Source organism: Fringilla coelebs, assembly GCF_963513975.1.
Source record: "Fringilla coelebs genome assembly, chromosome: 13".
NCBI lineage: Eukaryota > Metazoa > Chordata > Aves > Passeriformes > Fringillidae > Fringilla > Fringilla coelebs.
Window position 1 is genome coordinate 5,617,692 of NC_140039.1, and position 23,498 is coordinate 5,641,189.

The window sequence follows — 23,498 nt, forward strand, 5'->3', positions numbered from 1 at the left end:
GGGCTCAGCAGGTGCTCGGGGGAGGGACAGTGGTGCTGCTGGAACCTCAGAAATGGCACAGCAGAGGGGACTTGTGTGCCCTGTACACTCACCGTTATACTCAGAGTCTGGCGCCGCGTGCTGAATTCATTGGCTTCTTCATAGGTTTTTCCACTGCAACGACTCAAATCTCCACTCACTTCCCAAACTCCTGCAGTGGAAGGGAGGAGGAGGGCATCAGGCATGGCCGGGGCAGGGAGAGTCCACGACACAGTTCCCAGTGCTGGCTGCACTCACCTTGTGCCGTTCTCTCACCAGAACGAAGTGAACTTCTTGCCGAAAGCTGACACCGCTGTGGGGAAGCCAGGAGAGGTGTCAGGATGGTGTAGTGACCCTGGTCCCCCACCTCCCTGGGCTCCAAACTGTGGGAGCACTGCATCCCTCTGGCTGCACCCAGCCATCCCCAAGGTGCCCAACTGTCTCGGTGCAGAAGAGCACCATTGCTCTGTCCCCATCCCAGGAGCAGCCCTCACCTTCAGTTAGTTTGCCTGCTTGTTCCGCTGCCCCCCCTGGCAGGATTTTGGAGAAGACACTCTCTCCTTCCCCGCCGGGCTGCCCTGTGGCCATGCCTGTGGGACCACGTGGCCCAGCTGCCCTCGGACCGGCCTTGCTGTCTGCTGGGGGACAAACGAAGCCACTGTTAGCAGGGGACAGGGCCAGCTGGGAGAGCTCAGCTGAGCTTTGGGGTGCCAGGCAGCTGGCATGAGGTGGGACAGATGGCACAGTGCCACTGGGACTCACTGACCTGCTGCTCCCAGGGGCTGTGCTGATGGTGCTCTCCCCGGCTGCTGTGGCACTTTTGCTACAGGTTTGGACGTGTCTGTCGGCTCCACTTTTGTCTAGAAAGGAGAAAACAGCTCTCAGGGCTCACCCTCCCAATAGAGCATCTGCCAGGGGTGGCCCAGGCCGGGAGGTGACACTGAAACCCCCAAACACTGCTCCACAACCTCAGAAGATGCAGCAAGGCATCCAGGACATAGTGATGTCCCCTCCTGGGTCCCCTAAAGGGGATGGCAGATTCCACAGAACCTATGGGTGTCTGTATTGGGTGTGTGAATGGGATACACTTTACTCCATGGCTCCCATTCCCAACACTTCCCCCGCCAGCCCCTGGCCACAGTCAGCTGTGCCGATTCCAGGCAGAGCTATGGGGTCAGGATGCAGCCTGGCCAGCTAAGCCCGTACTTACCGCCGGTGCTGGGTGTCCGCCCGGCTGTGCATGGAGTGTGGCCGGTGCCTTCCCTGCTGCCTGGGCTGGCCCTGGCTGCTGCTGCGGTGGCCGGGATGAGGGGGGTCCCTGTGTCCTGCCCCTGGTCTCAGGCTGTGCCGAGCTTGCTGGCTGGGCAGCCTGGCGTGCTGCCGGCTGCTGCCGCGCTGCCGGCTGCCCTGCCTGCTGCTGCCTGGCTGCCGGCTGCTGTGGGTGTGCGAGGGGCTCCTGCTTCGGCGCTGGCGTGGCTGGCCCATGCGGCTGGGAAGGTTTCTGTGCCTTGGGGGTCTCAGTGCCATGGTGGTGAGCAGTGGGGCGGGATGATGGGGCATAATCAGCGGAGCTGGGGCCGTAAGGCGCGCGGGACTCGGGCTGCTGCGCCTTCTTGGGGCCGGCTGAAGGCCCATGGCCACGGGGCTCATGACGGCCAGATTCTCGTGGGTGCTGCTTCGATGAGCGCCGTGGGGGCTCGTCGCTGGCGTGCCGGGAGGAGCCAGCGTGGCGATCGTACTCCCTGTGGTGCCGGTGCTCGCGGTGTTGGGGGTAGTCGTCGTGCTGCCACGGGTCTTCATCGGGGGGCTCGTCATAATCGTGGTAGGTGTGCTTAACTGGGGGTCTCTTCTGTGAGGAAGAGTGGCCACCGTAGTGCCTGACCCTCTCTGCCCGCGCCTCCCTGGGCTTATCAAACCAGTCTGTCTCCTCCTGACCCAAATGATAGGCTTCAGAAACCAAAAACAAACCACAGTCAATCTCTCGCTCAAGGCTGCGCGGGTGGAAGCCATGCAATGAAGTGGGAGGGACAAGCAGCGGGCACGCGCGCAGGGGACAGCACGTGCCGGTGGGGACGGGGCGCGGCGCAGCAGGGCACCGTGCAGGACCGGCTAACACCGAACACTCAGGGCAGGGGGAGGAAGGCACGTGTCAAGCAAACTGAGGCGGTGAGAGTGTCTCTGCGTACGAGCGGACGGGCATGCCCCGGGGAAGTGCCATGCTCTGGGGTGGTCACCACGGGGAGCTGTTACCTTCGCTGTCCGAGACAACGCAATGGGCATCATCCATGCCGTAGCCCTCCTCGTGCTTGTACGAGTGACTCCTTGGCACGTCTTTGATGTGCTTTTGCACATCAGGCAACGAGTGGCTGGAGCAGAACTGGGAGCAGGGGTCCCCTGCTGACTGGGGGCCCGGCCCTCCTGCAGTGCGTGACCCCCCCATTGACTTCCCCATGGGGCTGACAGGGCTCTCCTCCTCTGAGTGCTGTGAGCGCATGGGTGCCCGCCCACGGCTCTGGCTCATGCTGAGGGATGAGGGCTTGGAGCTGACTTTCTGGGAGCGCTCCATGCTCTCCCGCTCATAGGACTTGCTCCGGCCGCCCATCTCCCGGCTGGAGGACTTTTCCACCCCATAGCCAGAGGAGCGAGTTCTGCTGGAAGAGTAGACCCGCTCCTCCTCATCCACCAGATCCCGGCTGGAGACACCGTAGTACTTTTGCTGCTCATAGACGTTCTTCTTCAGGCCGTAGGTGATCTCATCCTGCAGCTTTTTGGCCCTGGAGGCCACATTGCTGCTGCCAATTGAGGTGGTTGTTGAGTAGGAGGCCAGGTCTGACTCTACATCTTTGGCTTCTTCAATGGGGGAGAACTTGGAGATCTTCTGCTCCATGCCCTGCTTCCTGTGCTTGCTGCGCTTGGAGGAGATGACAGCAGGTGCCAGGTTCTTGGATGAATGCTTCGGTAGTGGCGTGCCAGAGCTGTGCTTGTCCATCCGTGAGGAGTGCCGGTACTCACTGTCCCCATAGTAGTAGCTCGAGCTGGTGGAGCTCCCTGACACCCTGCCATTGCTTTCTGTGCCTCGGTAGTAGCTGTTCTTCCCACGATGGTCGGGGCCATGGTGATCATAGATGTCCTCCTCAGACTCCTCCTCAGCTTTGGTGTAGCAGCAGGGACGGCTGGAGCTCTCGGTGTCCCCTAGATCACTCTTCTCTCTGCTGTGGCGGCTATCGGTGCTCGGGCCCACTGGCTCTGCTTTCTGCCCATCCACTGCTGGACTCTCCTTGGTGAGCTCGCTGATGTCCTCGATCATCACGTAGTTACGGGGGATGTTCTGCTCCAGACTGGTGTAGAGGGACTCAGAAGAGTAGCTGGCTGAGGGGCCCGGTGCTGTGCTGGTTCTCTCAGCAGGCCGGGTCTCAGGTGCCTTGTACTGCTCATAGCCACTGCTCACCGGTGCAGTGCTGAAGGTGACATCAGGCACGGCAGAGGAGCTGGTGGCCGCACCGATAACCTCGTAGTTGGTGGGGATCTTCTGTTCTAGGTCTGCCAGAGAAGTCTGCCGCGGCTTCTGGTGCCCGCCAGCTATGTCTGCCGGGCTCTGGTAGAGGGTGGGCTGTGCTGCCGGCACGGTGGCTGCCCCAGCGAAGGCGCTCGGGGCTTGGTAGGGGTTTGGGGGCTGGAAGCCTGGCTGGGCTGGGGCGCCCAGCTCTGGGTATGCGGTGCCGGGGGCCGAGAAGCCACCAGGTGAAGTGAAGGTGGGCAGTGGAGCTGCCGGCAAGCCATCCTGTGAGGTGCTGGCTGTGGGGTACTGGGGGTGCTGGAGGCGTGGTGGTGGGAAGGCGGTGGGGCCCTGCGGGGCAGGGTACGGGTAGGCGCCATAGGAGGCAGCGGCGGCAGCGGCGGCGGCGGCGGCGGTGTAGTCGGGGTACTGCCCGGCAGGGCGCAGGCCGGCGCTGTCGTAGGCGGCGAGGCGCAGGCTGTGCAGCTCGCTGTCTGACAGGTAGTCGCGCCGATCCCCGGGGTAGCGCAGGTAGGGGTGGTCCCGCCCACCAACCCGATCCTTCAGTAGCGACTCCTTGCGTTGGGTGATGCCCAGCTCCAGGTACTTCAGCTTTGCATCGATCTCCTTCTCCTCCTCGTCCAGCTCTGCCTGCTTCTTCCGCAGCTTGGTGGCCTCATGTTCCACCAGCCTCAGGTCGCGGTCCAGCTCCTTCAGTAGGCTGGCCTTAGTGACAGGCGCGGTGGCCTTGGGAGCCAGGCTGCTCAGGTAGAGCTGGGAGGCAGCTGGGCTCGCCAGGGGGACGTGGGGCTCCTCAGGTGGTGGGCTGGGCAGCGTCCGCTTCACCTTGCGTGCCAACGAGCTTGACTGCAGCCCCCCCACCTGCAAAGCCAAGGGACATCTGGTCAGAGGGGCAGGTGGGTGTCCCCCCCACATCCCACCCCAAGCATTGCAGCGGTCCTCCCGTGCCCCAGGGGCTGGGGTGAGGCATCCCGCTGTGCACGTGTTCCCCCATGCACTGAGGAAGCGGCGTTTATGTAAAAGCGCAATAAATAGGATGGAAGTAACAGGCAGGGCGCTTTCCGTGAGTAATTACCAGGGGTGGCAGCCGGCCAAGCGCTGAGCTGGCCACGTGCATACCCTCTGCTGCAAAAAATGCTTTCTGTCCGCAGGCACTTGGCAGAGGGACTTGGGGGATTGTTGGTGGGTGCTGCTGCCCCAGGAATCGCCCTGGGACTTCTTGGCTGGGCACTTGACTGCCCAAGGCAACCTTGGTGTGTGGGGGCAAAGGTGTGAGCAAGAGCCACCACAACCCTAAGTGGAGCCTTGTATGGACCCATCTGGAGCAGGGGACAGCCCTGATGCTGCCAACCTGCAGCATCATCTCCTGCTGCTGAAAGGCTCATGCAGCCAGTGGACCTCCGGGGCCTCCCTCCAGCTGCTGGTACTGGCATGCACGTCTGTGCCTGCTGGCTGCCATCAGCTGCTGCGGGGACCGGCCTTTTGAAATATTAATTGCCACAGCGCTAATGAAACTACAGTGTGCCGAGGTGCCTCCCAGGGCTGTTCCCGGAGGGTAAGGTTGCTCCCTGTGGTGACGTACCTGTGAGCTGGGGAGCAGCGGGTGTTGGTAGAGGGAGAACCTGTCCTTGCCGGCCTCCTCAGAGGTGGGGCTGATGGGCTTGGGGTCGGACAAGGAGCGCTGCATGGTCTTGATGGGGCGCGGCAGCGTCTGCTGGCGCTGGGCTAAGTCGGTGGTGAAGTGCTTCTGTGGGGGGACGTGGGCCTTGTTCAGCCGCTCGCTGGTGGCAAAGGAGGACTCCAGGAGGCGATGGGGGGACAAGGGGGAGACGGGTGAGTAGAGGACCTGGGGAGAGCGGGGTGGCTGGCGGGTCACCAGCTGGGAGAGGGATTCAGCCGGCAGATGGGATTGGTAACCAATTTCCAGGGGATCTGGCTTCTTCTTCTCAAACTTCCCCAGGGTCTGCTGCCGGACAGTGTGGGGGTCCAGGGGGCCTGTGCTCACTATTTGGAGGCTGGTGGAGTAGGGTGGGATGGTGGTGGGCACCGTCAGCTGGGGCACCACGACGCCAGGTTGGGGAGCTGGCTCTGGCTCTGTCTGGCAGGCCAGGCTCTCACCCCGCTGCGTCTTCTCTGGGGCTGAGATGTACTTCACAATCTCCACTCGGGGGTCATGGGTGGTGATGTGAATGGAGGGGGAGACGCGGAGGAGCTGGTCGGGCTCTGTCTGCACTGAGCAGTCGCTGATGGTCTGGATACCCACGCTGGCTGTGCGGGTTGCCCCATCTGTCTTGCCCTCGGTACTGGCCTCAGTGTGCCGGGAGGCCCTGGAGCGCCGGCGGCGCACGGGCTGCTCCCACTCCCCGCTGTCCTCCTCGTCTGTCTGCACACTGCAGTCAGCGCTGCGCCGTGTCCGCCGCCGCCGGGACAGCATGAACCGCTCCTCGCCGTCCTCCTCATCTGTCTGCACGCTGCTGTCCGCCATCTTCCGTGCTGCAAAGGTCTCCTTCTCGTAGGCATCCCTCAGCCGTGGCATCGAGTTCCTCTTCTTGATGCCCCGGCCGGGCTCCCAGGACTCCTCGACTTGAAGTGACATGTCTGAGGCCGAGCTGCTGAGTGGCCGCTGTGGCATGGGGTAGCGGGGACCAGCAGGCCCCTCTGGGGGTGTCTGGCCCGGTGGGGGCCATGCCTGCCCATTGTGTGGCAGCACCCGCGGTGCCTCAGCAGGCCCCTCGGGTGGGCGGGCAGTGGGCTCCACGGGAGTGGGGAAGATGGTCTTCTGCCGCTTCTGCTCCTCCAGCTGCTGCTGCAGCTGGTGCTGGAGCTGGTGGATGTGCTCAAGCTGGAGGCGCTGCTGGGCGAGCTGCTCCCGTTGCAGTGCCAGCTGCGCATGCCGCTCCTCCTGCTGCTGCTGCAGCACCTGCTGCTTGATGCACTGCAGCTCCTGCAGCTCCCGCTGCACCAGCAGCTGCTCCTTCTCCCGGTGCCGCTGAAGCTCGGCACGCTCCCGCTCCAGTTCCTCCTGCAGCCGCAGCTGCCGCAGCTTCTCCAGCTCCACGCGCTCCCGCTCCAGCTGCAGCACGTGCTCCTGCTGCTTGCGCTGACGCTCCTCTTCCCGCTCCCTCTCCTCCCGCTGAGCTCCATCCAGTGGTGGCTTGGGTGCTGTGGCCACTGGCCCGCTCTCCTTGGGGGCTGCTGGTGCTGCTGGTGCCTCTGCACGGGGGGCAGCTGGTGGCGGCTCTGCTCTCTGCAAGCCACTGGCAGGTGCAGCGGGGGCAGCGGGTGCTTTGGCAGCAGGAGCAGCTCCCACTGCTGCGGGTGCCGTGCTGGCGACGGGCTTCCCCAGGTAGACAGGTGTCTCCATCATTGAGGCTGCTGGGGCCGGCCGGCTTGGGGCCGGGAAGCGGTAGAGGCCCTGTGCTGCAAGCGGGACACGGGGGGTGACAACTGGCAGCCTGGCCAAGCTGGCCAGTGGGACTGCTGCCACACCACCTGGGCCATAGGGTCTGTATAGCCCACGCAGCATGGGCCGCAGCACTGAGGCCGGCTGGGTGGTGATGGGCAGTGTGGAGGCAATGGGGGTGTTGATGGTGGAGTAGATCATGCCATCGGCGGCCCGCACGGTTGCGGTGGAAGGAAGCATTTGCCGAATGGCGCCCAGGCGGACACCAGGAACGTTGTACTGTGCCAGGTTGCTGAAGCCCTGCCGTCCCTCAGGGAAGGTGGGGTTGTACATCCCACTGGGTTTGGGGGGTACAGGGCCCTGCTGCTGAGCTGCCAGTCCCCCTGTGGCCCCCTGCCCAGTGCTGGGGCCATAAGGCAGCACATCAGGGCCGTTGGCATGCCGGCCCCCGTACTGGTCCATGGAGTTGAGGGCAGCACACATGCGGCTGATCTCACGTGCCGTGGTGGCACTGTAGTGGGCCAGGCTGGACTCCTGGAAGCTGGCCAGGTCCCCTCGGTGTGAGAAACGGTAGTCAGAGTAGATGTTGGAGGCCGAGCTGTACCTCCGCATGGGGAAGGGGTGGCTCAGCAGCTCTCCTGGTTGGCGCAGGTCTGAAAAAGAGCCGTACTGTGGCCCCTGGCCCAGGTAACCCCCCTCGGCAAAGCCCACACTGTAGGAGTGCTTCATGGTGCTGAGGTCCACAGCGGCATCACCTGCTGGGGCAGGGAAGGGCTGATCCCCCTTTGTATGGTAGTAGCTCATCCCGATTTCAGAGAGGTTCGTGTCCGACATGGAGGAGTAGAGTCGTCCAAAGGCGCTGGCTGGGTAAAACTTCTGCTCCTCGTAGAGTGCAGGTGCCGGGGCCGGCTGCTCCCGGTAAGGGAAGGTCTCTGGAAGCTCTGGCTCTCTGCTGCCATACATTGGTCCACCAGCTTTCCGACCAGGCATCACTGCTGCCTCCCCAGTTTTCTTCTCTGGCATCTTGGAGGTGGGGTTGAAAGCACCTGTGCAGCTGCCACCAAAGGGCAACTTGTAGACCATGTCACAGCAGGCCACCTGGCTCTCTGGCTTCATGCCTGTGAGGTCCAGGACGTTGGCTGGCCCCTCCTCCTTCAGCACTTTGGTCACGGGGCCAGTCGCTGCCTCCTCCATCTGCACCATCATCACCTGGGATTTCTTGCCACCCAGGGCAAGGAGAGGGCTCTGGCTCTTCAGCTCTACTGGCACTGCCCGGTACACCTCTGATCCTGGCTCTGGTGGGAAGGCCTGTGGGAGGCCACTGGCATTCTGTGCCCCACCGGTCTGTGTGAGGAGCATGTCCTTCTTCACCATCTGGCCTGGCATGCTGTACCTTGCAAATTTGGTCTGGGGGGCAGCGGTGGGCTCGGGCTTGCCACTGGCCACCCCGCTGGCTCTGACAGTGGCTGTCTGGACACCCTGCTCCACCTGCTTCACCTGCGCCAAGCACACTGGGCTCCCGGTCCCCTGCCCAAAATCCACACGGCTCTGGAAAGGGTCTCCATAGACCATGGGTTGCTTGGACTGTGAGAGAATCATGGGAGAGGCGATGGCCAGGCTGGCAGTGCTGGCTGCTGCGATGATGGCATGGGGCTGCTCCTGGGCATTGAGGTTGATGATCAAGGGCTGGATGGCCGTGGACTGCCGGTTGGGGATGTGGTCCAGGGTCAGGCAGTACTTCCTGGCCTCAGTGGCCAAGGATGTGAGATCCATGCCTTGGTCTGTTATGATGATGGGGGCAGACTTCAATGCGGTCCGTAAGTCCACAGCATTGCTGCTTGGCACCTTGGGCCCTGGCTCCACCCGGGACGTACCGGGGATGGAGGAGATGCGGCAGAGGGAGATGTTTTCTGCAGGGAGTGCTCCCCAGCTGTACAGTCCTGTGATGCCGTCAGCGGCTGAAGTCACGGCAGGTACTTTCTGGGCGTGGTCCTTCACTGGCTGTGCCCTGATGTAGGCACCTGTTGGCTGCTCTGGCTCCGGAGTCTGGGTGTAACCATGTGCCAGCAGCTGACGGCTTGGCCTGGTGGGGGACGAAGTGGGAGACGTCAAGGCGCCAGAGCTGACTGGCTTGGTTTGGCTGGCTGCATCGGCCGCCAGTGTGATCACCATGAAGGGGGAGTCCTGTGAGGAGGCCTGCCGAGTCAGGCGTGGCGAGCCTGCCCGGTGTGGCGTCTGCGTCCCCTGTGCCACCATGGGGGAAGAGGTGTCTGGGCCAGCAGCAGAAGGACCATCATAGGAGAGCACTGGGCTCTGTGTCTGTGTGGAAAATTCTGCCGTGGCCTTTGTGGTCCGCGTGGGACTCTGTGTGGGTGAGGTGGGTGAGAGTGGAGGACTGGAGCTCTTGAAGAAGGTGTATGTCTTGGGCAGTGTGGGCTTGCTGTCACTCACGGCTGGGATCTTCTCCCTGGCTGTCTGCACGCTAATCTCCACCGTCCTGGTTCTGGTGGTATCCTCGGTCTGTGAGCCATAGCTGACAGTGCTCTTTGATGGAGTGTAGCTTCTCCCAGGTATGGATGGGGCCTCCGGACTTGGTGAGCTGTAGCTCTGCAGTGCACTCCCAGGGCTTCCTGCTGCTGTTGTCACTGTGCTGGTGCCTTTGCTGTAAGCATAAGGAGTGGTAGTAACCTTGGATACTGGGCTGGGTGCTGCCGGGGCACTCTGGAGCTTGCCTAGGTCTTGTCCCTCTTTTGCAAAATGCTGAGTGACCCGGACATCAGGAATAGTCTTGCCAGTGCTGCTGTCAGAGCTGGCGAAGGAGACAGGAGCAGAGAGCTGTGTGGGGCTTGTGCCAGGGGTGAGTGGGCCACCGTTCTGCTTCAGCAGGTCAGCGTAGGCACTCTCTGCATTGAGGAAACGCTTCTCCTGGTATGCCTCCTCCTGCCCCTTCACCTTCTCACCCTGCTTAAGGGCCAGGTCAAAGGAAGAGGACTGGTGCATCCTGGAGATGCTCTGTGAGGTCTGCAGGATCTCCTCGTACACTGCTCCCGCCTTCGGCAGGGCACTGGAATAGTCGGGCTGGGAGGGGCGTGTGAGGCCGCTGTCGTACTGGTATTCCTTGCCATATTGGTAGTCAAAGCCGTTCTGGCCCTCAGTACTGCGGTATCCAACCTGCTGGTAGGTGCTGCTGTAGGAAGAGGCAGGCTGGGTCTGCTGGACCTGCTGCTTCTGCATCATCTCTGCCTTCCGCATCATCTCCTCATAGGCTTCCTCGGCGCTTTTCAGGGGCTTGCTGATGGGCTGGCTGGCAGTACTCTCCACCTTCTCCGTCGGGGAGTACAGTGACATGAAAGTGGGCAGGTTGTATTCGCTGCCAGACTTGTACAGCTTGGAGGTCACAGCATCAAAGCTCTCTGCTTCTGAGTCAATGGAAGGCGAGTACTCTGAGCAGGAGGAACGGTGCAGCTCCTCCATCTCTGCCGCCTGTCGCAGCTCCTCTGTGGGGGAGGCATCCTCGATGGGGGAGAGATTGCTGGGGGGGGTTTTGGAGCGCTCCCTCCTCCGCTGGGCCCTCAGCTCCTCCTTGTCACGCTTGGTCTTGCGCGCTGTGCTCCGGATGCGCTGCTGCTCCACCTCCCGCATCTTCTCCTGCTCCCGCAGGAGCTCCTCTTCCTCCCGCATCTCCTCCTCCTCTGATGAATCCTCAATGGTGGGCAGCAAGGGGCCATGTGAGCGATGCCGAGCCTTCCTCTGCTGCTTCACCTCCTCCAGCCGCTGCCGGCGGCTAGGGCTGCTGTCGCTATCCTCCTCCAACGAGGAGATGGAGGTGGGTGAGGTGCCCGAGGTGTAGCTGGGCGTTGTGGCTGGCAGCGTGGAGGAGTACTCGCCCCGTGAGCGCTCCTCAGGGGAGCCTGTCAGGCTCTCCATCTCCAGCTCGGGCTCCCGGTCCACACTGGTATCTGGCTCCTGGCCAATCTCCATCTCCCGGCCATAGCCACTTGTGCTGTTCAGCTCAATGGTCTTGAATCGCCGCAGCCCACCCTGGGCCGTGCTCAAGTCATCACCCTCCACTGCCTCCACCTCTTTGCTCTCCTCTGTGTACATGCTGCTGGCACCATGTGGCAGGCGCCGCTTGGCCGACACTGGCTCTTTGCCCTTTTCTGCCTCGGTCTTCTGCCCAGCTTTGGGGACGCTGTACTTGGTGCGCCCATAGCCTTCCTCCTCCTCCTCGAGGTTGTCCTCCTCAGCACTCATCTCCAGGATCTGTCTCCGCATGAACTCCTCATCTGTCACCTCTGCCTCCTGGCCCTTGGTCCGGGGGGGCACTGGGGAGAAGCCCCCCTCGCTGCTGTCCTCCACATAGTCATGCCGCAGCTTGCTGCCAAACTCATCTGAGGACTCCGCACTCTCCCGACGCTCCCGCTGGTTCTCCCACTCCTCATCCTCCTCCAGGATGTCCTCCAGCTCCTCGTCTGAGTCAAAGGCTTCAGGGGTGATGGAGAGGTACCGTGGCCGCTGCTGTTGCCGCTGGTCCTCCTGTGGCTCTGTGCGGCTCTTGCTACGCTCAGGGGACTGTGTGGGTGCACCCCGGCCTTCCAGGAGAGGCCGCATGCTGCTCTCCAACTTGGTGAGCTCAGAGGGGCTGGGGGGGCTCTGCCCAGCCAGCCCGGTGCTGCTCAGCTTCTCCTCTTCCTGCTGCACCAGGCCAGTGATCTCGCTCTGTGAGCTGGAGATGCCGTCGGAGGAGTAGCCGGTGTCGCTGAGGCTCTGGGGGCTGCGGGACAGGTCTGGGGGGTAAGGCTTGCTGCCGTCCTGCAGGCAAGGGAGAACACAGTGTCAGATCCAGGCAGCTCCAGAGCTGCTGCTCCTACTTCCCCCAAACCATCTCCCAAGGAGCACACAGGAAGGCTGAGCACCACTGGGAGCCAGCCCAGAGCAAAGGATAGGGACCACCCTGTGTCCCCCAATTCAGTGGCACATTGGTAGCTTGTCTGTGCTAATAAAGGCAGGTTAGAGGGTGTGCTGCAAGCAGGGGATGGTACAGCAAATGGCCCTAGGCATAAATACATTGGGGACTAATAAATACATTTGAAAAACTGGGCCCCCAGCCCCCAAGGCACCCTTGAAAAGCAGGGCTGACCCCAGGATCCTTGCTAGATGCCAGCAGAAATAAACAGCCCCCTTTAATTGGCTTGACAATTAGGCAGTGAGAGGGACAAGCCCCTGAGCCATGGGGACTGTGCCATCACACCCAGCCCTGGTGCTCCTGGCAGGACCTGCCACCCTGCCAGCACAGAGGCACCACAGACCACTTGATTTTGGGGACCCAAGGAGCCTCTTCCCTGGGGGCTGTACAGCAGTGAGGGGGGCAGCCATTCTCTCCCAGCTGGTGGGGACCTTCTGCCATGTCCACTCCCCATGGGGGGTTCTGCTGACTGCTGCTGGGATGGTTGCTTGTGGGGAAACACCATCCCAAGGCAGCCAAATGTTGCCTCAAATTGTTATGAATTTTAGAAAAGGTGGGATAAAGAGCATGAAAAACATCCACTGCTGCAACATGGAATGCTGGAAAATGAATTTTCCATTTGACAACAAATCCCAACTACCCTTACATTATTTTAAAAGAAATGCAGAGGCCAGACATGACCTGAACTATTGCATTTTGCCTGAATTGATATAATCCCAATAAAACAAAAGGCAAATACCAGCATGCTGCCATGGAGCCAGTGAAGGTCCTTCCCCATTTGTGGGCACAACTACTGACAGAGGTACAGCTCAGTACCACGCCAGCCTGGGGCAGGGTGTGGTGCCCAGGGATGCTGGGAGCTGGATGCTCCCTGAGAGCTCACCTCCTGCTCCTTCGCCCTCGGCGCCTCGGGGATTGCCTGGCTCTCCTTTCTCTTCACCTCTGCTTTGGGGGTCATGCTCTTCCCCTTTGGAGCGGCGCTCTCAGGAGCTCTGGAAGGCTCCGGGGCAGCTTTGGGCAGGGGCTTTTCCTCTGCCGGCACCGGGGGCTTCTTTTCTGCTGGCGGTGGGGGCTTCTTCTCCGCTGGGGCAGGGCTCGGGGTCCTGCTCTGCTCAGCAGCCCGGAGGCTCCTGGCGGGCGAGGGTTGCTGCTCGGGGGGCGCTGCCTCGGCGGGCACGGGTGCCGGCGTGGGCGCTCTCTGCTGGCCGGCGGCGGGCGGCTGGTGCCGCGGGGAGCCGGTGGATGGCGGCTTCGGGGTAGGCAGTGGCATTGGGGCAGGGTCGCCGAGGCTCCCTTCGAGCAGCCGCTGAGTTTGGCAGTTCAAGCACAGCCATTCGTTCTTCTGCAAAAGAATGGAAGGAAAAATCCTGTTGAAATTCTGGGAGCTTCACCCCAGCAGGGATCTCATGGAGGAGCTGTGCTGGTGGGACACCTGGCAATGGTGCAGAGGATTCCGCCCACCCAAACCAAATAACCGGCTGTGGATGGGCAGTCGTAGCCATACCCTGCAAACCATCCACATCCAGCTGCAACCCATCTCAACCCTTGTCCAGAGCCCAGAGATGTCCAGCCAGAGGTACCTTGGCTGCAGCACAGGGATTGCACACTCTCCCCACACTCTCCCCCACAATCCCTCAGCATCACCAGCTCTTTCATTCTTCAGCCTTGTGGTATTTCAGTTTTAAGCGAAATTAAACAATCAAAGGCATATTACTACCGTAGCTTAACACTTCTCAGCTCCATACAGCTCCTCTCTTGCTCTGATTTGTTTTCTTTGATACAATAAAGGTTTAATAGCATAATCATAAGACTTACGGCTCTTTTTTCTAGGTTAAAAAAAATACCGGGTACACAAGTATGCCAGAATTTCCCAAAGATATTACTCAAAGTACACGCTGTGCAGGAAAAGAACAAGACAATCTTGTCTAGTGAAATTCTCAGCAAGAGCTATCGTTTTATGGCCTGGAAAAAGCAGAGGCAAGCAAGGCTGTGAGTGGCAGAGAGCCCACAGGGCTAAGGCAGGGGCTCTGCATTAAGAGATCAGAAGCACTTTCCTCCCCTGGGTCGCCTGAGGGCTATTTTTACCCACCCAAGAATGTCCAGGAATAGGGGCCTGACATTCCCTTCACTTTAGATATTTCAGCATCTTAAATCTCTTCAGTTTTGCTGCTAACAGCACAGTATGCTCCAGGTTCTTTCGCCGGACTTCTCCTTTGCTGATCCATGGCTCCCAAAACTCAGGGTGGCCAACATCAAGGGGTGGCTGGCCCTGCAGAGCTGTCATGCTGTCAGAGAGGTGGTCTTGGTCTTCAGCTGGATCAGCCTGGGGCCAGGGCTGTGTGCCCTGGGATCCCAGAGGCCGTGGTCTGCCTGGAGAAGACTGGGTTCATCAAAATGACATTGAGGAGATAGCCTCAGGTTGCACCAGGGGATGTTTAGATTGAATATTAGGAAAAATTTCTTCACTGAAAGCGTTGTCAAGCACTGGAAGCTGCCCAGGGAAGCAGTGGAGTCACCATCCCTGAAGGGATTTAAAAGATGTGTAGATGTGGTGCTTAGGGACAGATTTTAGTGGTGGCCTTGGCAGTGCTGGGAAACGGTTGGACTCCATGATCTCAAGAGTCTTTTCCAACCTGAACAATTCCATGATTTTAATCTATGACTCTAAATCCCATACCTATGGGACAGCAGAACTGTGACAGCCTTGTCATCTGCATCCCTGGAGTCTCCAGGTTATGATGAGATGCTGGAGATGCCTTGCAGCTGGTGGTAGCCAGGAGCAGCAGGGCTTTCCCACAGACACATCTTCACTTCTGCAGCAATTCAGCCCAGGAGCATCCATCCAGCCCCATGCTCCCCAGGGAGAAGAGGGGCAGGAGGGCTGCTCCTGCAGGAAAGGGGCAGGTGTAAAACATCCTCCCACACCCAGCACCCTGCAGCAGCCCCTGCTTTTCACACAAACATCTTAGGAATACATTAGGGCTTTGGAGGGCCATTTAAAAAATCCCTTTCAGCATGGTAATATTTAATTACTGCTTAATCAAAGAGAAAGTCTAATTAAGGGGCAAGTGCAGCCTATTGTATCTTAATGATTGCATTTGTCTTCTTTTATTTCAGAACTCATTCCCGTGCCTCTGAATCAGATCTGCTTGCCCCACTCTGCTGTGTAATTATTGCAGACCGCAGAAGGAAATGTAATTGTGTGACACAAATTGAAACCATGCCTCATGGAAATACACGACCTTTCATTTTTCATTCAGAAATCCCATTTTTCTTTGCCAGAGCTCCCTCCCTGATGCAGGCAGTGAGGGCAGGGCACAATGCACAGGGGATGGGTTGGATGTGCCAGGGCAAAGCTCAGCTCAGTCCCTGCCCATACCTGTCTGCCGCACCACCACACCAGCTCCCAGCATGGTCCTGAAGGAGCTTCAGGAGATCAGCTTGCCTTGAACTACCCAGCCTGCCTGACTCAGACCCTTTACACCCTCCCTGAATGGGGCATTGTGTGATCCTCATGATGTCCCAACCTGCCAGACTTCGGTGACTGGGGAGCTCTGCATATATGATGGGCACAACTGCTTTTGCCCTTCAAGAGAAAAATTTGAGCCAGAAAGACCATGGAAGGCCAACACTGGCCACAAGTGCTGCAGATGCTGAGGGCCAATCAGGTCCCCTTCAAGGAGCCCATGGAGAGGCAGGCGCCAGGGCTGGTGTGATCTCATCAGCACGAGGCTTATGGCTCCTCCTCCAGAGTAAGCAAGCAAAGTACTAATCTATTCCATGGGGATGCCCATCCCTGGAAGTGTTGATGATCAGGCTGGATGGGGCTTTGAGCATCCTTGGTTTAGTTGAAGGTGACCCTGCCCATGGCAGAGGAGTTGGAATGAGATGAAGGTCCCTTCCAATGCAAATTGTTCTACAATTCTATGATCTGATGTCTCTGCAGGTTGGTCTGAGTCTCCTCCCTGAGGTTCCTCCCAGCTGTGGCTCTGCAGCCATTCCTCTTGGCAGCTGCCCCAGTTTGAGCAGCTCACCCTGCCATCCTGCTCTCGTAGATGTGACAGCTCGACTCTTCATGGGACTTCACTGGGAAGTGGATAAGGGAACAATCTCTATTAAAAATAGCTCTGCCAAAAAGATTGTGGAGCTCCACTCTGAAATGCCCGTCATCTTTCAAAGCAGGCAGGAAGGCCAGGGTACAGCGGGAAGGCAGGAACCAAGGAAAGGCAAGCAGAGAAGGTCCTTGGGCTTTGCCAGCTGTGAGAGGTGCCTGCCAAGCCCCAGAGACACTAAAATTGAGAGACTGGCATATGCTGAGTTTGCATTTTCTCTTACCAGCTTTTCCTTCAGCACCTCTGGGGTCTTACATGCTGAAGAGACCCTGCTGACAGTCCTGCATCCTGTGCTTCAATCTGAACCCCTGTGGAAAATCACTGTGAGGTTATGGCAGAAAAGCAGCGAAGGGATAACTGAATTTTCCTGAGCTGTGGGAGAGCCCCATCCCTGTCACAGCCAGTGCCACGTGGAGCTGTGTGTGAGCACAGACCGTGCTGCAGCAGCCAGCACAGCATTTGCCATCACAGCTCACACTGGCTGCAGTGAACGCTCCAGCAGCAGCAGCTGTGAGCTGCCCAGCTCCCACATGCACATGAGGGACAGAGAAATCCTGCCCATGGCAGCTGTGGGAAAGTGGAGGCAAGCAAAGCTGCCCGTGCAAGCGGGAATGCCTCTGGTAAACCATTCTGAGCTCTTGGTTCCATCTTTAAGAGATCTCTGCAGCCCCATCAACCCCAGCACTGACACCTGTCATGTGTCTGAGGGCTAAATCCCAGGGAGATTTAGGATGTGAGGACGCTGAAGCCGAGGCCCCTCCCAGCCTCGTGCTGGTGCCCCACACTCTGCTGGTGACAAATGATCCGTCTCTCTCCCGCAGCGTTATCAGCTCGGTGTTTGGTTATTCCACAGCACCTCTGCTCCCTCTCACAGGGACTGGCTCTGAAGCAGCTTCCTCCTCCATATAACCTGGCCTCAGGCATTTCCCAGAGAACACGGCCAAGGGGATTAAGCTGCCCCTGAGAAAAATGCAAACATTGGAGGAGCGGCTGCTTTGCTAACAGCTTGTAAATCCCCATTGAGATTAACCAGATCCCACGAAGATAATAATAATTAGGCTGTATTTAGTGCTTTACATGTCCAAACCCATGGATGCCCAGGAAGCCTTGCTGGGGTGGAAAATGGGTAAGGAGCTTATGGCAAAGGCACGGCAGCTTCTGTCTGAGTCTCCACACTTCAAGATGCTGGAAACCTTGGCCTTGATCAGGGTGGGGATTGGGCTTTGCTTGGCACTGAGGCTTGCTGCCTTAGAACTGTGGTGGTGGGCATGGGGGGGTTTAACCAAGTGGAGCACAGTTATGGGGAGCTGGGGCTGATGAAGGCTGTGGCATGCAGGGAAAGATGTGCAACACTGCTGGGACGCAGAGTGGGCTCCAGGCGGAGGAAAGCATCAATAATTAACAACAGGGATGAAACCAAAGTGTGCCTGAGATGCCATCTGAAATGAATAGGCGCTGGCACGGCAGGGCACACGGGAACACAGCCAGCCAGAGGCAGGGGGGTGAGGCCACTGGGGGCTGCCCAGCCCAGCTGGTTATCAGCTTACAGCCTTTGAGGGTCACTGCCCTGATTCCTCGGGCTCCATGCTTTCTTTGCCTCCAAAAAACTGGGATTTCCAGAAGAGTTACAGGAAAAGTGGCTTTCTGGAGAGACAATCAGTGCTGCTGGGATCACAAGAGGCAGGACAGAGCCCTGGAGGCAGGGCATGAGAGACTGAGGGAAGGCAGCTTTGTTTAAGACATTGCATCTAAGTGGGAATGACCATGCCAGGTTTCACCTGTGCACCATGTGAGTGGCATCAGGGGATGCTGGATTTGGCCACAATTCCTGCCAGCCCCACTGAAGGGGCAGCAAGTGCTGTGTCCATGGCTGTGCCTGCTCCCCCCAGGGGGTGAGGCAGGGTGGGGGTATGGGGGGTCAGCAGTGAGGGCTGCAGGGATGGGGGTGTGCCTGGCCTCCCCAGAGCTCCAGAGCTGGCTGGCAGGTGGCCACAGCCATGCTGGCCAACCTCCACCGGGTCTTACCCTGCTATTGTTTCAATTTACTAATGGGCAACAACAAAACTGTAATTAACTAAAATAGAAGTCTTCCTGCATAATTCTGGTCAACGTTACCACTTGGCAAGTTAATTAAATGCTGAATTCCCCAGCGCCGCTGGGTTTTTTTAATGATGGAGCCTGAGAGTTCAGCATCAGAGTTAAACATGAATCCTCTGTTCAGTGACTTGGCAGTCTGAGAGGCTTGGTGGGAGCCAGTGGTGCCAGAAGCTTCCCAGCTTCCCTGGTTAGCTGCTGGTTACCAATCCCACCATCCCCATCAGCCCCTAGGCCCTTTGGCTCAACCTCTGCAGTGCCCGGAAGATGCTCAGCCATGGTCTTTATCCCCATGCAAACTGCTCCCCACAATCTGACCCCTGGGACTCTGCCCAGTTACTTATGCTCTTCAGCATTATTTTACACAATCAAAACAGTATCTATTAAAACACTGGGACAAAAACCTGTACAAAGTAAGATAAGCAGCATGAGGTACAAGTATCTCGCAAGCCAGATCTCATCTCCCAGCATTAAATGCAGTGAATCTCACCAGAATATTTCATTTATTTGCTGACAAGTACTGTGCAGGGCTCATCACTGTGACAGATGGATGCCTGGAAAATATGGAAAACACTTCTGGTATCTGAATCAAGATCCAAATTAACAAGAACCTCATAAAATCACTTCCCAAGCCCTCTTCTCAGCCCCACTAGCAGGAAAGATCCCTTTAGGAGGGCTCCTGACAAGCAGACACCTTTCACACACCCTCCCACAGCAGAAATGGGGGCATCTCACCGTGTGATCCCAGTTCCCTAACGCTCTGCATCCTTGTGCTAAGAACACTGCAGCTCTGACCATGCTGTGCATGCTTTTTAGCACAGTGTTGAAGGAAAGGGACTAAGTCATGCTTGATCACTGCCTGCCAGGGCTGTTTCAGACCCACCTCAGGCAATACCAGGGGTCTGCCTGGCAGGTTCCCCACCTTCTAGGTGCTCCTGTGCCCTTCCCTCTCTCAGCCAGCAGCCTCCCCAGGCAACCCAGGTGCTCACTCATTTCAGATGCCAATGCCTGAACACTGGCTGATGCTCACTCCCCCTTGGATTCTGCCCATTGTCCCAGCCGAACTCTCCAGAGCCCCCCCAGATCCCCTCCCCACACCTCTGCCAAGCACTTTTGACTGAGCTACCACAGTTCTGGGACACAGTGGGGGGAAGGGCGTGCACTGACCAGTGCCATAGGCTCTTCTCTGGGATTCTTGATTACAGAGGGGAGGATGTACAACAACATCTGACATGGGGATATTCACAAAGGGTGCTTTGAACAATCATGTGCCATCAGCAGACAACCACAGGCCTGGTTTTACCTCCACCCCAGCCCTTATCTCTCCTAGGAGGCTGAGGCAGTGATGGGATTTGAAACGAGGGCAAGGCAAGGAAACAAAACGTGCGCTGTGACGATGGAGGCACCAGAGATCAGGAGGAGAGATGGAGCACGCTGAGGAGGTGCTTGTGAGATCTGCATCTGTCGTGGGAACAGACCAGAGAGAATTCAGGCGCCCCAGTACCAGGAAGGGACTGAGACCAAGGGAGACTGGGGGCAGCATGCACAAAGGGGCATCCCTGGGGAGAGTGTTGGGGTTGTGTATCCCACACCACCACTGACAGCCACCTCCAGGACAGACAGGGCAGAAAGTGCAGGGTACTTTATTACCTTGATTGTGCCTTTTTGCCTTTTTTTGCTCTAAAACTACCTCAAAAACCCACTCGAGCTAGATGCAGAACTGTCTGCATGTGTGTTTGTTAATGCACACATGCTTCTGAAGCTTAGCACGTGTGTAGATGCATACATATAGATTGAATCTGTAAACAAAAAAGGAGCACCAAATGGAACTCCCAAGCAGTGGTCAGCAGAGCAGGTCATGTACACACCACAGGGTGTAACACCACTCCCACCTAACGCCACGGGCTCCCAGCTCCATCTGCAGGGAAAGGCGGAGAGGGGACTGCACTCGGCTCGGGCAGCTGAGTCTCCTCAGCTGCCAACTGCTCCACACTAATTGACTTCATTACCTTCAACTGGGCAAGTGTTAGCTCGACCCCGGGCTTGCAGATCAGCTCCCCTGAAAGCCACCACAGTTATTTCAATCCCTTGCTATTTATAGCATTTGACTAAGCCACCCAGTGATGTGTTTTCCAGCAACAGACTATTATTATCTGTTCCTGTGGCCTGTCTCAGGCTGATGGAGCTGATGGTCCCTCCCCAGCTCTATTTTAAATGTGTGTGATGTATTGATGGCCTTCACACTGCAATAATGTGATTAAAAGCAGCACAGGGTAATGAGCTCGCCGGGATGAGCTCTGCCTCACAGGGCTTGTTTTCTGCTTCCCATCTGCTCCACTTCATCCCTTCTCTGTGCTGGGACCTCTCTCAGGTGGAAAATAGAAAGAGAGGATGGAAGAAGCTGCACACGATGGCTGAGCACTGGAGCTGCTGTCAGCATGTTGGGAGGGAAGGACACAGGCAGAGGCATCTCCAAGGCCTGTGACAGCTGCAGGGAAGATGGTGTGTATTGCACCAGTACTCCTCCCCAAATCTACCCAGAAGGGACCTGGAGCCAGGTGTCAGCTCCACAACCCATCCCCTTTACTGGTGCTATGGAAAGGGGAAGGCAAGTAGAGATGGGCAGCCAGACAACAGCCAGGTGCCAAAGTGGTCACTGCAATCCTGTTCCTTGTCTGTCCCTTCCCCTTGCACGTCTCATCCCAGGGATTATGCTCCCTGCTCCTGGCTGCAGTAGGGATGAACCAGCCCTCCACAGCAGAGCCTGAGGGTCAGCAAAGCAGCTCCCACGGGGCCTCCCACCCTGCGGCTCGATACTGCACAGAGCCAGCGGAGGATTATTCCAGCTGAAAGTCTCTGACTGATGAGTAATAGCAATGCTACCCTCCGCTCGCCTTCGAGGAACAGCTGTGCTCTTGCCAAGTGCAGCTTATGGCACTGCAGCACCGAGGCCCGGCCGGTGAACGCCGGGGGAAAGCGCCGCACGCCTCTGCGGCCGCAGGAGCTGCACACGGGTGTCACCGCCACGGCCAGCCCGGACCACCGGCAGCTCCTTGCCCAGCTGCAAACCCCACTGGCCCTGACCTTGGGTCAGGGCATCCCATCCTGGGCAGTACCTCCTGTGGCAGAAGTGGAGGCGGAATCATAGAATTATGGGATTGTTTAGGGTGGAAAAGAGCTCTAAGATGGAGTCAAACTGTTACCCCAGCACTGCCAAGGCCACCACTAACCCACGTCCCAAGTGCATGTCTTTTAAATCCCTCTAAGGGTGGTGATTCTACCACTTCCTTGAGAACCCCCTTTCAGTGCTTGACAAACTTTCTGCAAAGACATTTTTCCTAATATCTAATCTAAGCCTCCCCTGGCACAACCTGAGGCTGTTTCCATTATCCTAGCACTTGCTACTTGGGAAAAGAAACCAACCCCCTCCTGGCTACAATGTCCTTTCAGGTAGTTGCAGAGAAGCTGAAGTTTCTCCCTGAGCCTCCTTTTCTCCAGGCTGAGCCCCCCCAGCTCCCTCAGTTGTGCTCCAGATGCTTCCCCTGCACCACTGCCCACTGCAGTAAACAGATGAACTTTTTGGAGTGCTGACCTGTGGACAGGTATCCCGCTCTGCTGTCCCCTGGGCTGTCCCAGGGCTCCCAGCAAGGGTCCTTCCCAAATCTGGCTTGACAGAAGCTGAGGAAAATGCCACCAACTTTTCCATGTTGTCAGGAACTATGGTGTTAGTCAAGCTCAGATTACATTTTGATATTGTTATTTCACTGCTAGACCCCAAAAATTTTATTCCCCAGAACTGGGAAAGCAGCTCACCTTGACTGACCCATATGTCAAGGGGTCAGTTGGACAACCTGTTTGGGACGTCTGGCTGGGATCCCAGGATAAACCCCTGGCTCTGGAATCCAGCTGAAGTCCCCACAGCCAGCAGCTCCCACCCTGGAAGCTTCTCATCACCTGCATCCCTGTGAAGCCATAGCCATGAGCCAGGTTCCCCCCTGCTCATCCCTGCCCATCTTCCATCCCCTCCAAAATTAGGGCAGCTGCTGTGGCAGGAAGCACCTTCTGTATTTTTGGAGCTTGAAAAAAAAAAGAAAAAAAAATCCTTTTTGAATGACAAGAATGTTTCTAAGTCAAAGGATTTAAACTATTTTGCAATCAAGGAAGTGTATTTCCAAACGAGCTGAAGGCGAGAGCCTGGGTGCTGTGTGGGCTGTGTGAAGGGGCTGCTAAAAAAGGGTACACAGCTGTCCAAAATTTGGAAACCGGTGCTTTTGCAGAATATATATAGACATCCCTCCCCACTCAACATATTTCCTTCCAGTTCATTAGATTAAAAAAAAAAAAAAATTAAAAAATCAGTAGGATATTGAGGAGAGCACTTTGATGCTTTTGGCTTGTCTAAAAGCCACGAGACCAATTCCCAGGGCTGTGGGTGAGCATCCATTGCCCTGGGAATGGCCTGCTGAGCAGCAGGGTCACTGCCATGCTCCTGCACTAACACAGACATCCAGAGAGAAACCAGCTGCCTTTGGGAACAGGAAGCAGAGGTGCCAGCTTCCAGCAGCGCAATGGTGGTGGAGATAAACATGAGTGGGTTTCCCTGGAGATGGTGAGGAGGGGCCAACCCCCAACCTCCTCCAAGGGGCCATTCTCTCTATAACTATCAGCCACTCCCATCTGCACCTGGTCACCCCTCAGCACTTTGGTCCAAATTTCACATTTCACCCTGAATTTCCCACTGTTGCCACCACTGGGTAGCAGCTTTGACACTCATTTATCTCTGCTGTTATTTCCAGTCTAGATGTGCTCGTGTTTTTTCCTGGCCATTGGCTATCACCACACATCTTCTGCTACCTTGACCATTACCTGATGTTTCCTTCTGCAATGAGCAGGTGGAGATAAAACTGCCCCTGGCCTGGGATGGACTCAAGATGAAGCATCTTTCCAGAGAAGTGGGAGAAAAGTCATGTCCAGGCTGGACAGCTGGAGGTGCAATGATGGGAGGTGACACGTGAGCACGTGCTGAGTATTTAAGAAAAAGAAAAATAGGAGGAACAAGAGAGCAAATCTGATGCTGAAAGCAGTTTTCATTTTCCTTTTCACTGAGCCTTACTATTCCTCTCTGTTTCATCTCAGAGAAAGAACTAAATTAACTACCAGCTCAGTTCCGAGAGACTGGATCCAAATGGATGAAGTATTAAGAAGATTTTCTGTTCACAATAAAATCCAGGCAACAGTATTAAAGCAGCAGAGGGTTTGGTCTGCTTTTCACAGATTAGCTATGGCTGTCCCAAGGACAGCAAGCTCTAATTTTCCCATTTTGCTCCAATGTGACATTTATGGAGCTGTCTGGATCATTTACAGTCATTGCAGCCCAGACTGGGATGA

The 23,498-nt window shown here is 57.5% G+C and overlaps 1 protein-coding gene across 1 annotated transcript in view; it reads right to left on the reverse strand.

Moving 5' to 3' along the window:
• Positions 1-23,498, reverse strand: part of BSN (bassoon presynaptic cytomatrix protein) — a gene marked incomplete at its 5' end in the record, with an annotated part of 87,100 nt that overhangs the window by 664 nt on the left and 62,938 nt on the right. Inside the window, 8 exons of the mRNA XM_084214485.1 lie at positions 93-190; positions 277-331; positions 513-656; positions 785-878; positions 1,229-1,965; positions 2,269-4,396; positions 5,118-11,750; positions 12,788-13,246. Coding sequence (XP_084070611.1) covers positions 291-331; positions 513-656; positions 785-878; positions 1,229-1,965; positions 2,269-4,396; positions 5,118-11,750; positions 12,788-13,246 — 10,236 coding nt within the window. The 3' untranslated portion in view covers positions 93-190; positions 277-290. The remainder of the gene's footprint in view (positions 1-92; positions 191-276; positions 332-512; positions 657-784; positions 879-1,228; positions 1,966-2,268; positions 4,397-5,117; positions 11,751-12,787; positions 13,247-23,498) is intronic.